General features: G+C 38.6%; 1 protein-coding gene and 1 long non-coding RNA gene across 5 annotated transcripts in view; one reads left to right on the top strand and one right to left on the bottom strand.

Moving 5' to 3' along the window:
* The window catches only part of LOC110204978 (uncharacterized), a 42,094-nt gene that overhangs the window by 10,672 nt on the left and 16,469 nt on the right, over positions 1-14,953 (top strand). The window lies entirely within an intron of this gene.
* PTPDC1 (protein tyrosine phosphatase domain containing 1) overlaps positions 11,898-14,953 on the bottom strand; it is a 73,246-nt gene continuing 70,190 nt past the window's right edge. The window contains 1 exon segment of the mRNA XM_078152249.1: positions 11,898-14,262. Within this exon segment, the coding sequence (XP_078008375.1) occupies positions 14,146-14,262 (117 nt within the window). The 3' untranslated portion in view covers positions 11,898-14,145.

Below are 14,953 nucleotides of genomic sequence, written 5' to 3' on the forward strand. Positions count from 1 at the left end.
AAATTACCCAATGAGGAAAGATCGTAAAACCCTCAACAGATATCCCAACTCATTTCTCCACTGAAAGCAACATGTGAGAAATGCATTGAGAACATTAGTGAGATTTCTCAGGGTACCCTTTCATGGTGTTTACATTCTTTTCATGTTATTTGTACCAGTTCATGGTTAATCACAACAATTCATGTTAATGTACCAGTGAACAAATCTTTGAAACAATCTGCCTTTCTTCCATTGACAACACTTTCACCATAACTGTAACTGGGATTCAGAGTTGAGAAGAGTTTGGACTGTCTAGCCTAGGTCAATCTAACACTACTAATTTCAGCATTTGGACTATTTTTGCACTGCAAAAAATCAGAGAAAGTACAGTATGCCTCAGTCATCTGGAGACTGTTTACTGAAGAGCTTCACTTATATGAAACATTGTAAATAACCACATGGCTCGTACAGAGGCTCTACTGGGGCATGGAGATCCATGTATTACCTACACTTTGGTGAGTCCGCTTTTGTCTAGTACAGTGCTTTATGCCTAGTAGGCACTTCAATGTTTGCTGAATTGTTGAAGCAAAAAGGTCCTGATCAGCCATTTGATTTATTTTTTCAAGGCCAAGACCCTCTGGTTCTCACTAAGAGTCTACTGACTCTGTTTTGGACAAAATCCCAATCAGTTTGGTAATCTGGTTGCTAAATTTGGAGATTAGAAGTATTGAATTAGAATTGGGCTAGGAGCAAGAAAGGAGGAAAGGGAAAATCTTGAGACATCTAAACTGTTAGAAACAAGAAATGATACTGGTCATGAAAAAAAAAAATAGAAGACCCAACAAAAAGCAGACAACTTAAAAAAAATATATACATATATATATATATATATACATATATATATACATATATATACATATATATATATACATATATATATATGTACATATATATATGTAGCAGCCTGGGGCTATTTAGTATGGGGGGAAAACAGCCCCACAATTACAATTAAAAACTAATGTCCATAATGGTGATCCCGAGGTCACCAAGACAAGGTCAAAAATAGATTTATTCTCATGTTAGGAAAGGAAGAAAAGTAAGTATGTTGTCTTGATAACGGGCCCAGAATATTCCCATCATCTGAATATACTCACTGTTGTTTTGCTGGTATATGTTTTCTTGAAGCGCACATAAAGATAGAGAAGTTAACAGTTTGTAGGTAGCTCTAAGTAGTCACAGCTTCTTGGCATTATCTCCCCTTTGTGGCCACTCCCAGATCCTGTGGATGCAATGGTCATTGTTGGAAGTCTGTTCTGTACAGATTGAGACTTGTGTTTGAGCCTAGGGCCCCAGTCTGGGGGAATGGGGGGTTGGGATGGGTAGGGGAAGCACTTGAGACTTAGAGTCAGAGGCAAAGAGGATCCAGGTAGTGTTTTCAGGGACTAAGTGATACCTGGAGGCCTAGGGAAGCTAATGGGTTCTGATGTGGGCCTAATATGATAGATTTTGTAATAGGTTTTAGAAAGAATGTGACAGATTTTTTATAAAGAATGTGATAGATTTTAGAAAGATTTCTAATGGTTAAAATATTATCACTTGAAGAAATATGCTCCAGTTATCTGTAAAAATCTCTTTATGCAGAACTCTTCATTTCAATCAACCAGCATTTATTAAGCACCTACTATATAGGTGGTAGAGATAAATGAAACCAAAATAGTCCAGCCTACCCTCAAGGATCTTACATTTTACTGGGTGGGGAGTAGGAAGAGGGGAAGAAATTCAACAAGTACACAGGTAAATAAATACAAAGTAATTTAGAAGGTTGTGCCATTAACAATTAGAGGGATAAGTAAAGGCTTTGTGTAAAGTGGCTGTTCAGGACCTTTTTGTTTTAAGACTTGAACTGAGCATTGAAGGAAATGGGATTTTAAGAGGTGAGGAGGAAGGGAGTACATTTGAGGTATAGAAATGGGAGACAGTATGTTGTTGAACTCAAGAAACAGCTAACGGGCCAGGATGGCTGGAACTTAGAATGTGATCAAGGAAATCATATGAAATAAGTCTTCAAAGATGCAGAGTTTTAATGACAATTTGTGCACTTTTTTTTAACCTTAGAGGTAATAAGGAGCCACTAAAAACTTTTTTTAAAAAAAACATTACAAGCACAGCAGTGGGAGAATATCTGTGATAATGAATTGTGTGACAGAAAACCAGTTTATTTACCCAATACAAAGACGCACAGGAGACATATGTTCCGGTCTGTGTCTTAAAAATATTAATTTGGCAGCTTTTGTGGAGGATGATTTGGATGGAGAAAGAAGAGGAAGTTAGGGAGCCTAATTAGGTGGCTATTGCCTTATTCCAGGCAAGGAGTGATGAATGAGGGTAGTAGTTGTAGAAGAGAATTTACAAAATTTAGCAACTGACTAGATTGAGGGAGGGGCTGATGGAGAAGTTAAAATCCAGGATGAATAGAATGATGGACATGATTAGGGAAATTTGAAAGAGGTTGGGTTTTGAGGGAAAACAGTTAAGTTCCAGTATATACATGTTGAGTTTGAAACGGCTGGTGGGACATCCAGATAGTGATGTCCTTCAGGCAGCTGGCAAATGGGGACTAGAGTTCAAGAAAGAGATTAGGGCTGAATATGTTGATTTGGGAGTCAGTGAGGTAGCAGTGATAATTGAATCCATGAACGTAATGAGACCACTAAGAGATTGTGAAGAGAGAAGGATCCTTCTAAGAGAGAGCCCTAAGTAACATCCATTCTTGATGAATAGGAGATGGGATGATGATCCAGCAAAAGAGACAAGAGGGCAGTCAGGTAGGAAGATCATAGTCTCCTAAATTTAGAGCTAGAAGGACCTACTTCAACCCCCTTATTTTACAGATGAGGAAACTGAAGTCCAGAGAGATGTGACTGACTCACGGTCACACGGGTAGTAAGCAGCAGCTCAAAACTAGGTCCTCTGACTCCAAACCCGTGGTCTTTCTACTGCAAGACAACCAAGAGAAAGTACAGTGTGCCACAGAAGCTAAGGGGGAGAGTATCTGGCAGGATCCTGACAGTGCTGGTACATGAAATGCTAGTACAAAATCAACTCGACCAACAGTATATCAGTGATTAGGTGAGGGCTTGCCTGTTTAGTTTTTCCTTGGTATCTTGCTTTAATTCATAGAATTATAGATCCTAAGAAGCCATTTAGTCCAAACCTTACCTTACCCTGGATATGAGGTTCTCCCTGATTCCTGCCCTCCCCCCAATAAATATTTGGTATATGCTTATTTGTGTACATGCCCCGCCAAGTAGAATATAAACTCTTTGCAGGTAAAGACTGCTTCATTTTTGTCATCTCTAGGACCTAGCACAATGTCTTACATAGAGTGTGTGCTCAATAAATGTTGAATTGAATTTGTTCACCAATAAGTGGTCATCCAGACCCTGCTTAAAGTCCCTTGGTGAGGGGGAAGGTATGACCTCATGAGGCAGCCTGGTCTACTTTTGTTAAGAATGAAATCTCCCCCTCTGCAACTTCTACTCATTATTCCTTTCTGACCTCTGGAGTAAGCAGAACAAGTTTAATCCCTACTCTATATGCCAACCTCTTAAACACTTGAAAACAGTCTTTATGTATGGTCTGAGTCTCACCCCACCCCAGATAAATATCCCTGGGTCATTTAACCTCATGGACCCCTTTGACAGTTACTGAAACCTATGGACCCCTTCTCAGAATGATGGTTTAAATGCATGAAATAAAATACATAGCATCACAAAGGAAATCAATTATTGGGAAATAAAATTACCAGGATTTTTTTTTGAAAGTTCATGGGTCCCAGGTTTAACTTGATTTGTCCAATCTTCATATGGCCTAGGGTCCAGTCCTCTCCTCCTCTCCTCCTCTGAAAACACTGCAACTTGTCAAATGCAAAATTAATTGACTACTCCAGTGTACTGGAAAATAAACTGATTATCACATACATTCTCCCACTGCTGTCCTTCTAATGTTTAAAGAGTCAATTTGGTCAAATATGAAATTCTACCCAGAAATTTCTCTCCTGCTTGGCCAGGGCCTACCTAGCATTGGGAATTCACTAAGCCAACTAGTCATAATCTTCCACAAACATGGCATGGACTAGGTAAAACACAATATGCGAAAGGGTCGATTGGTCTTTTCAATGGTCACCAGGAAGATAGCACTATGTCCTGGTGAAGCCACTCCAGTACAGGTCCCTGAGCTGTGCTTTGCAGCTTTAAATCTGACCACTCTGAAACTGACTCCATCTCCAGATCCAGGCACCCTGGTCTGGAGACCAACATAAAGGCACAAAAAAGGACTACCTGAGAGTTTACTGGCTTGGAAACAACAGTACCCACCTTACAATGCCAAATAAGTGGTGCCTTTTCAATATCATAGGAACTTTTCAACTTAGTATGAGAGGGTTTTTTTTTTTGGCTTTTTAGTGAGGCAGTTGGGGTTAAGTGACTTACCCAGGGTCACACAGCTAGTAAGTGTCAAGTGTCTGAGGCCAGATTTGAACTCAGGTCCTCCTGACTTCAAGACCAGAGCTCTATCCACTGGGTCACTTAGCTGCCCTGAGAGTATTTTTTAAAAATTATTTTCCCTACTAGATACTTTAGGAATTTTTAGGCTAGTTTACTAATTTTTCACAGCTAGTCTGCTCATTACTTTTGTTATCAGAAGTCTAACAAATTAATAAACTGACCCAAAAGGGTAGAATGTGGTGCATTATCACTTCTCTGGTGTCAACGATCATTCCTCTATGAATCTGAACCTGATAGCATTACGTTTTTTGGCTGCCACATCACACTGTTGTTTCAAATTAGCCAATACCCTCCCTATTCTATACTAATACAGACAATTTGTTTTTAAAAAATTCCACCGTAGGACTTATTCTTATCAAATGCCATCTTATTTGTCCTGACACATTGTCCTAGTTTGCTGAGATTTTGTGGGATCTGGACTACCTTCCAAACCGTTAGCTCTCCTGCTTCCCAGCTTTGTCATTTAAGAACCTGATGATCGGGCCCTTTGTACCTTCATCTAGATCACTGATAACATTTTCACAAAGAAGAATTTCATGTGCCATATAACCAAGAAACTACCCTCAAATGTTTAGTATAACCTCAAGACTACAAGAAAAAGACTATAAGACTTAGAAATTTAAATTGATACAGGAGTATGTTTCCTATCGAGATTAACTACTTCCTATCATATGAAATCTGAACTTCTTAGGTTAGTATTCAAAGACCTCCAGTTCCCCTTTGATCTAACCCAACTTTTACCACTTCAACTTCTTTATCTTTATCATTTTGAAAAGGCACCTGTACCTCTGCTAAACTAATGTCTTTACTATCCTCCAAATGACATTTTCACTTCCACACCTGTGTTCATGAACCTCTCCCCCGCCATCAATTATATTAATCCAGCACTTTTTCCTGGACCTAGTACCACACTCACTTCTTCCAAAGCCTTCCTTATCCCCACCCTACAGAGATGATTTATGCCTTGTGTCCTCAACACTTGGGTATGGAGCTTACACATTTGTTCATATACTGCTTTGCAATTTTCAAATGCTTCTTTTCTGTACTTATAGTTTTCTAATTTGCTTTCTTTTCATCTTCCTTTGTTCTTATCTCACTTATTAGATTATAAGCTCCCTGAGGGCAGGAACAACTTCATCCTTATCTTTGTATCTATCACAGTGTATTGCACAAAGTAGGTATCAAATGAATTACTGGGTTACTCTTTTTTTTTTTAGGCAATTGGGGTTAAGTGACTTGCCCAGGGTCACACAGCTAGTAAGTGTTAAGTGTTTGGTCTGAGGCCAGATTTGAACTCAGATCCTCCTGACTTCAGGGCTAGTGCTCTATCCAGTGCTCCACCTAGCTGCCCCTATGGGTTACTCTTTCTCAAGAGTACAGACCTTATCAAGATTTGTTTTACATCCTTTTATTATGTGAATACATATAGTATGTATTCAATAAATGCTTTTTGAATATACCTAGCCCTAACAAAAATACTTATTGATTTCTATTAGCAAAATGAAATGCCAAATGATTGGCTTACCCACTGCGGTTTTGCTGCATTTTTTTTAAAAGAGAATGACAAAGCAGTACAATTAACATTCAACCCAATTTAAGCCCTCAATGGAAAAACACTAACCTATGCTACCCAAGCCATATCAAAAATAAATAAACCAGAGCAGAACCCACAATTATATATACTTTCAAGAGAGCAGCAGTCACAGTCAGCAAAGCTTCATCAAGAACTGGTCATGCTGGACTATATCAATCAATCAATATACATCTATTAAGTGCCTATTATGCATTAATCACTGTGTTAAGCACTGGGGATACAAAAAGAGGCAAATGACCACCCTTATCCTAAAGGTGCTTACAATCCAATGGGGGAGTCAAATATATACAAATAAATATATTCAAAGCAAACTATATACAGGATACATAGGAATTAATAGAAGCAAGGCGCTGGCTTTAAGAGGAGTTGGAAAAGGGTTCTTGTAAGAGGAAGGATTTTAGTTGGTTTACAGGAAGCCAGAGGAGGAGGGAGAACATTCTAGGCATGGACAAAAGCCAGAGAAAATGCCTAGAGTGGAGAAACGGAGTGTCTTCTTCAGGAAACAGCCAGGAGGCCAGTGTCACTGGATGGAAGAGTTTGTGTCAGAGAATACAGTGTAAGACTGGAAAGGTAGGAGGGGGGCTAGCTTATGAAGAGCTGTGAATGTCAAACAGAGCATTTTGCATTTGATCCTGGAAGTGACAAGAAGCCACTGGAGTTTATTGAGAAGGGGAATGACATGGTTGTACCTGTGCTTTAGGAAACTCACTTTAGTGGCTGAATAGAGGCTGGATTGGAGTGGGAGAGTTAGAGAGTTATTATTAGTCTCATATAAGTCTTGTGGAAAAGATAGATATGGATTGGATAATCATATAATTATGTGGATTCAGTCCTGGTTGTCTGAGTAAACTCAGAGTAGTCCACTAACATTTTCATGTCAAATTGGCTTGGCCTTGTGCCATTTAAGTGTTTAAAAAATCAATGTCATGGATAAATGTACACTTGGTATGCTTATCAAATGTGCAAATGACACAAAAGTAGGAATGATAGCTGATACTCTGTACGAGTTAGAGAGACCCACCAGTAGGCTATTCAGTCCTCCAGGTATGAGACAATTATAGGCCTGTACCAGGATGGTGGCAGTATCAGAGGAGAGAAGGGGGCGTATTTGAGAGATGTTACAAAGGTAATATTGAGAGACCCTGGCAACAGCTTGGATGTGGGGGGGGGCAGGGTATGAGAAGATAGTGAAGAATCCAGGATGAATGTTAGGTTGTAAACCTGAGGATGATGTTGTCCTCTATAGTAACAAAGAAGGTAGGTGGGGGGAAATGTTTAGGGAGAAATAAAATGAGTTCCACTTTGGACATATTGAATTTAAGATGCCTACTGGATATCTAGTTTGAGATGTCTGAAAGACAGTTGGAGATGCAGGACTGGAGGTCAGCAGAGTTTGGGGCAGGATAGGTAAATTTAAGAGTCATCAGCATAAAGATGGTAATTCTATCCATGGGAACTGATGAGATCACCAAGTAGAGTAGCATAGAAGACAGCAGAGAAGCAGGCCCAGGACAGAATCTTGAGGGACACAAGTGATCTAGAAAAGGATCCAGCAAAGGTGAATTAGGAGCAGTCAGCTAGGTAGGAGAGTGGTGTTTTGAAAATCTAGAGAGAAGAAAGTATCAAGAAAGAGAGAGTGATCAATAGTGTCAAAAGTTGCAGAATGAGAATTGAGAAAGAGTCATTGGATTTGGCAACTAAGAGATCATTAGGTAACTTTGGAAAGAATGGTTTTGGTGGAATGATAAGGTTGGAAGCTGGATTGTAATGGGTTAAGAGAGAAGTTGAGGTTACCTGTTGTAAATAGCCTTTTTGGGGAGTTTGGCTACAAAGGGCAAAAGAGATATAGGAGGATAGTTAATGGGGATGGAAGGACCAAATGAGGGTTTTTTTAGGATGGAGGAGCCCATCCTGGACATGTTTGTAGGCAGTAGGAAATGAGACTGCAGAGAGGGAGATTGAAAATAAGTGAAAGAGGAGCAGCTAGGTGACACAGTGGATAGAGCACTGGCCCTGGATTCAGAAGGACCTGAGTTCAAATCTGGCCGCAGACACATAACACTTACTAGCTGTGTGACCTGGGCAAGTCACTTAACCCCATTGCCTAGCAAAAACAAAAACAAAAAAACAAAAAACAAAATAAGTGAAAGAGTGGGGATGACTGAGGGGGCAGTCTGTTGGAGGAGACAGTAAGGAATGGGATAGTTTGGTCAAACAAAGGAAGAGGGGAGAAGGGGGAACTCTCAATGAGTGGCCTCAATTTTTTTCTGTAAAATATGAGTCAAGGTCTCGGGGAAAGTGAGGGTAGGGGAGTCATGGGAGGCTTGAGAAGAAATGAAAAGGTTTGAAAGAAGTGGTATGGAGAAGGGAATAGTGAGTTGATAAGGGAGGTATAGTAGGATTGCCCAACAGCAGTGAAGGCCCAGTTGACATTGTATAACACAAATTTGTAGTGGATCTTCTCAGAACAGTTGCATGATTTTCTGCACCTTTTTAAAGAAGCACAGGGTAGCTAGACTGGCAGACTGGAGGAATGCCAAATTGGCAAAGCATTTGACAGAATGCTTCATACTAGTCTTGTGGAAAAGCTAGACATGGACTGGATAATAATACAATTATGTGGATTCAGTCCTGGTTGAATGAGTACACTCAGAGTAGTCCACTAACATTTTCATGTCAAATTGGAAGGAAGACTAGTGGAGTGCCACAATTACCTGTGCTTGGCCCTGTGCCATTTAAATTTTTAAAAAATCAATGTCATGGATAAATGTATATTTGGTATGTTTATCAAACGTGCAAATGACACAAAACTAGGAATGATAGCTGATACTCTGTATGACGGAGTTAAGTTCCAAAGAGATCTTGAAAGGCCAGAACGCTGGGCTGAATCTAGTTCGATAAAATTTAAGAGGGCTGAGTTTTATATTTAGGTTCAAAAACTCGACTTTACAAATAAAAAATGAGGGAAGTGTGTTGAAGTAGCAGTTCATCTGAAGAGCATCTAGGGGCTTTAGTGAACTGGAAGCTCAATGGTGTGAAGCTGCTGCCAAAAAAGAAAATGCAATCTTGGGCTACACTGAGAGGCCTATACCCAAGGAAGAAGGTGCTCCAGTGCATTCTGTCATAGTCAGACCACATGTGGAATCCTGTTTTCAGTTCTAGGTGCCAAAGTTTAAGAAGACAAGGATCAACTTGAGAGAGTCTAGAAGAGAGCAAGCAGGATTGTGAAGGGCCCTGGGTCCAAGTCATAGGAATTTGGGTTAAATTAACTAGAGCTATTTAGCCTAAAAGACAGAGGAGGACTAGATAGCTATGTTTAAGTACCTGAAGAAGTGTCTCATTAAAGGGGAATTATTTTCTGTTTAGCTCCAGAGAACAGGGAGCAACAGGGTAGAAGTAGCAAAAAGGAAAATTTAGGCTAGAAATAAGGAAAAACTTCCTACCAATTGTGAGTTACTAGTTATTGCAGATCCTTGGATAGCCACTTGTGGGGTGTGTTAAAGTGGGAGCTCTGGGTAGTGTTTAGCCTAGATGGCTGCTGAGACCTCTTCCAACTTTCAGACTCAGTGATTCTGTAATTAGGGCTATCCAAAAATAGACTGAACCACCTTAGTGGGGAGTGGGTTTCCTCTCACTGGAGAATTTCTGGCAAAAGCTTGGATGATCAATTGTCGGGTATCTTGTAGAGAAAGGATTCTCTTTCAGGTTTGGACTAAATGACCACTTAAGAATTCTTTCAACTCTGAAATGCTATGATTCTGTGACCCCCCCAATAAGAACTATCAGTTACAATACCTTGTGCTGGCATGTTCTTTGTAAAGAAATTGTTGTGGAGTTTGTATAAAATAATTCTTCCCTCCTTGGATTCCCTGAGTAAATCATCTTTCCTAAAAGAAAGCATTTAATTAAGAGAGAATGCCAGTAGAATGGAGTGCAAGATAATGGTTTTCTATTGCTATGTAAATTCCAAAGGACATATGAAACTTTCATTTTCAATGAAAGGTATCATATGACACTATTCTCTTGGGACTCTTTTTCTACCTCTAAAATGGCTGAAACAGATTCAATCATGTTGTTTTAATGGATGTTAGCATAGTAGAAAGAAGGTTGACCACAGGACCATTATGAATAATCGCTCCATTGTGATTGCTTATAAATCGGTCTTATTGTGTGTATTTCAGCTAATCAGAGATCAGCTCATCCACAAAAGCACAATTAAAATATAATGCAGCACTGTGAATAAGAAAGCTTATGATTGGCTGAATTCTTCTCCTGCCATTTTTATCAGTAAATAATGGTCAGCCATTTAGCACTGTGAGTGGCTACTTAACTTCCTTCTACTACAGAGCTAATCTGCCAATTTCCCGATAATGCATTAAGGACATTTAAACTACATTCTTGAGCTTATCTGCATTCAAAAGTTATTATTGCTAGCTAATTTGGAACAGACACAAAAAAAGTCCTGGGTGTACACTCTCATTTTGAATGAACTCCTTACCTACCCTTTTTGCTTAGAGCTGTTTAGGTATGATGGCACACAGAGAGATTGTGAGGGAGCTGAAGGTACAGAGGGCAGGCTGTTTGAAAATGTATTCACAAAGCTCAGTGAGTTTAAAAGAAGACGGCAGTGTGCAACTCAAGAGAAAAATATCTTAAAACAACCTAGGACTAGTTTGAAATAGAATAAGACTACAGCTTATCTCCAAGCATTCTCCACTTAAAAGAAAATGGAGAAATTGTGGCTAAATTGGCTTGTGGTATTTGTCTAAAAGAGCAAATGGTGGTTCATGCTTTATAGTGAATCTAATCCAAAACATACAGACTATTTTTCAAGGCCAATCTAGTAAATGGGCTTAAGATAGAACTAAAAATATCAGCAGAGCTGTTCGTGCTTTCCAGCTAAATTAACAGGCAGAGATAAGCAGTCACTGAATGGATTCTTGATTGCCATGTTTAAAATACTGGTGGTTTGTCACAGAGGGCAACAGCAAATTCTGGAACTACAGCTCAATAATCAGCACAGCAAAGGGAGGGGCAGAAAGTTCTATCAGTTACAGCAAAAGTGATATGCTGAAGGACTTTGCAAACAAAATACAAGCAAAGTTTCCCCCTCTGGTCAGAAAACAGGACATTTCCAGATGCAGTGTAATATAGTGGGGTGATTCAACATGAGGAAAGAACCCTGGTTCTACAATCTCTTTGCTGCTTCTTACCAATATGACCCTGAGCAAATCACTTAACCTATCTGGCCTCAGTTTCCTCATTTGTGAAGTAAGATGTTTGTACTAGATAATCCTTAACATCCTTTCCAGCTGGAAACCGTAGGGTCTGATGACTCCTAGAACATTGTAGTTACTACCCCTCCTTCCCATCCCTCACTCCCACTTTACAGATGAGGACATTGAGGCCCATGAGGGAAAGTGACTTTTGGCAAAGATACACAACACAGCAAGCTGGTGCAAGGGCTGAGAGGAGAGTTCAGTCCTAGTCTTGGATCCAAGAAGAAAGCTTATTTAGATGGTGGGTAAACAACATTGTCTCTATGTTGATAATTAAGATAATCAGTCTTTAACAAGGTACAGTTAAGACCGTGGATGTTTACATCATCTTGGCTAATTTTCTTTAACCCCAAATCATTATTTGTTCCCTTCAAGAACATTTTACCATCAACTTCCTCATCCCTTACCCTGGGCTTACCAGTGTCATCATGGTGCTCATTGTGATAGGAAACAGTAGACTAAAAAAGTACACTGCTACTATTTGGGGTTCTATTTTCCATTTTTATTAAAATTAATACAATACTCAACTACAGCTGATTTCTTTTAGCTAGTCATTTCTTTCAGGTCCTTGGCATATACTAATTTTCATGACTGGCTTACATCTACTTTTTAACTATAGAATACTATAATAGCATCAGGAATATACCATATTTGCTCTTCAAATTGAAATTAATATTGTGTTTGTAAATTATCAATTTGTCAAATGAATCATGGTTGTCATTTGCCCATATATAGAGAGTACAGAGCTTACAATATTTTGGTTAAAAATTTTATTTTTCTATAATTTTGTTATTACTTTTGACTAAAACAGAGGTTATTTTTGGTTGTTTTCCCCACCCCACCCCCAACTCAGGCACTTGAAAATGAGGAATTTCAGGAATGACTTGGTCAATTGGAATGGTAGGGAATCCAGTTTATTACAAATTAATGGAATGTCCCCTCAAGAAATTTATTGACCATCCAACAACTGAGTTAGTAATGTGGAAAATGATCATTATTTCTGATAAACAGGTTGCTTAATTTGCAACATAAAAGTTGGGAGGCATTTTAACTACTGTAATTCAATCAAGCTTTCTCTGAAATTGTCTTTATTTTAAGATAGGTGGTACCTCCCTCCACCTTTCCTTGGAGTTGTTTCAGTAAATATCAACAAAATAAGGGGTAAAGCTAGTTTCTCCTGGATGCAACTTCAACTCTTGTCTTCATTACTATGACTACTATTAAAAATGCCATTTCTATAACTCTGACAGTTTGCTTTGCTAGGAACTAGGGCAAGAAGTCAACTTATCCTACATAACATCTCTTTGCTGGTAACTGAAAAACATAGTCTCTTTGGACCAAATTTAATCTATTGTAATCCCGAGAAGACAGAATCTTATCTTATAGGGCAAACCTCTGGAACTAAATGGTCCTGATGAGACAGGGTCCACAGAGCCCCAGAACTAGAAATGGGATAGAAGACAGATAAGATAAGACAAGAGAGCTTTGCTGCTAAATCCCCTTGAATATTTTTTCCACTGTGCCTAATGTTCTCAGTCCCATCATCATCTCAGCCTGTCAACCTCCTGTCGGAAGATATGGAAGTTTCCATAGTGGCACCAGGGGTTTGTAGATGGAGCTCTAGATGAGGCTGAGTAACCATACTTGTTACCAACTCCTAGAACAAAAAAGTCTTTAACGTCTTCTGACCATGCCTCTATTCCACAGGACAGAATATACCGGGGCACTAAAAGACTCCTCCAGGATTCCAATGGTCATGGGCCCACACATTTGATGAAAGCTTAGTCTGTCTCTTACTCAAATCAGTCAGTCCTTCATCCTGTTTTCTTATTAAAGATAATTTGAAGATAAGCTTGTAGCTATTTGGCTAAGCAGTTACCCAGTACAGAGGAAATAAGGCTTTAGGTCCTGAGAATGGATACTGCCTTCCTGGGACAGCAAAGGCTGGTGTGCTGCAAAGTTCACCCATGGCCCTGACAAATAAAGCAGATCTACTTTTCCCAAATACAAAATTACCAAACCAGATTACATTCAATCTTTTAACATCATATTACTTATCTTGGAAAAATATACCTTGAAATATTTTGCCATATGAAAAACAAAAGAAAGAAATTCAAACAAATGGAAAAAATCCTTTAAAAGTCTTGCAACAGAAACATCTGTAGTCACAAATATAAAACAGCATTTCAAGACACTTGGTGACTTATTTAAGTTATATGTCAGGAAGGAATGGCTATATAGTGTTTACTATCAAAGTATCTATTTTTTAAACTCCAAAGATGGTTCAGTCATCCAGACAATTGTTCTGGAAAGTAGAGTCAGTCATCTACCACAATGTAAAACAGAAAAACATTAATGTAAACATCACGTACTTCAAATGTTAATACAACAACATTAGCTCAATTCACTAAATAAAAGGAAATGGCACTGACTTCATGTCAATTGTTCAAACACAAAAATAAAGCTTGTGGATGTATTTTTTCAGAATCAATAAATAGCCTCAAAATAATATCATACACAATATAAAATGATATCACTTTAAATGAAATGCCACAATAAAACCACAAAAAAAGCAGCTTGTAAGAACTTCAACATATTCACATATGAACATAAATGTTATCAGGGTCTTCAGGTTAGGTTAAAATAAACATCGAAGGAAGAAAAAGTAGCGGATTAAACAGATCCTTCTTGGGATCCACAGAAGACCCCCAACATAGAACTGTAAACATTAAGAAGTGTGTTCTGATCCTTCTTTTGTAATCTTTCTTTTTTCTTCTATTGCGTGCTTAAATATTTTTTTCAGGGTGTGGTAAACCACTGGTCCATTTTCAGAATCAAAATTAATCTGGTAACAAAGAAAAACCATATTAATAGAGCTCATTTATAAAATGTTTTCTTAGTAAGGCCCAACGAAGGGGGGGAAAGTATGTTTTGCCTTTAAATTATCTGAAGAGATGAAGAAAATGCTTTCGTGACCTATGTCTAGATATCACACAAAATTATATACAATTCTCATAAAATATAAACAGAAAGAATGTCATGGATTCAGGTTTTTGTTGTTGTTGTTTTTTATTGTACCTGTGATCTTCATTGGAGGAGGGAGCTTTGGGGGAAGGAACTCCCTGCAACAATGCAGATCAGTTATCCTAGGCTCCATAACAGTTACTCAGGCCTCTTCAAGAATGGCTTGAGGCACCCGGAAGTGAAATGACTTGGTCAGTGTCCCACAACTAGTCTGTGACAATTTAGAGGGGAATCTTCACACACTCATTTTTTAATCAAGAACTATACCAGACTAGGTGTCTTGAAACAGCAAACATTTAGGTGAAAATTTGAAAATTCCATGTAATATATTTAGCACAATACAGAAAAGAAAGAAAGAAATAACAACTGAATGTATAGGTGATTGTTTATAGATTATGAATCAAGTATTATGTACTTTTCCTTCAGCTTAGATACTCCAAATGAAATAAAAGTTGGATCTTAACAATAAGAACTTGTTTCTGCCTCTCCTCTCCTGGCTGCCCCCATGCCTG

This window comes from Phascolarctos cinereus, unplaced genomic scaffold, assembly GCF_003287225.1.
Source record: "Phascolarctos cinereus isolate Bilbo 61053 unplaced genomic scaffold, phaCin_HiC Scaffold_4;HRSCAF=312, whole genome shotgun sequence".
NCBI classification, from domain to species: domain Eukaryota; kingdom Metazoa; phylum Chordata; class Mammalia; order Diprotodontia; family Phascolarctidae; genus Phascolarctos; species Phascolarctos cinereus.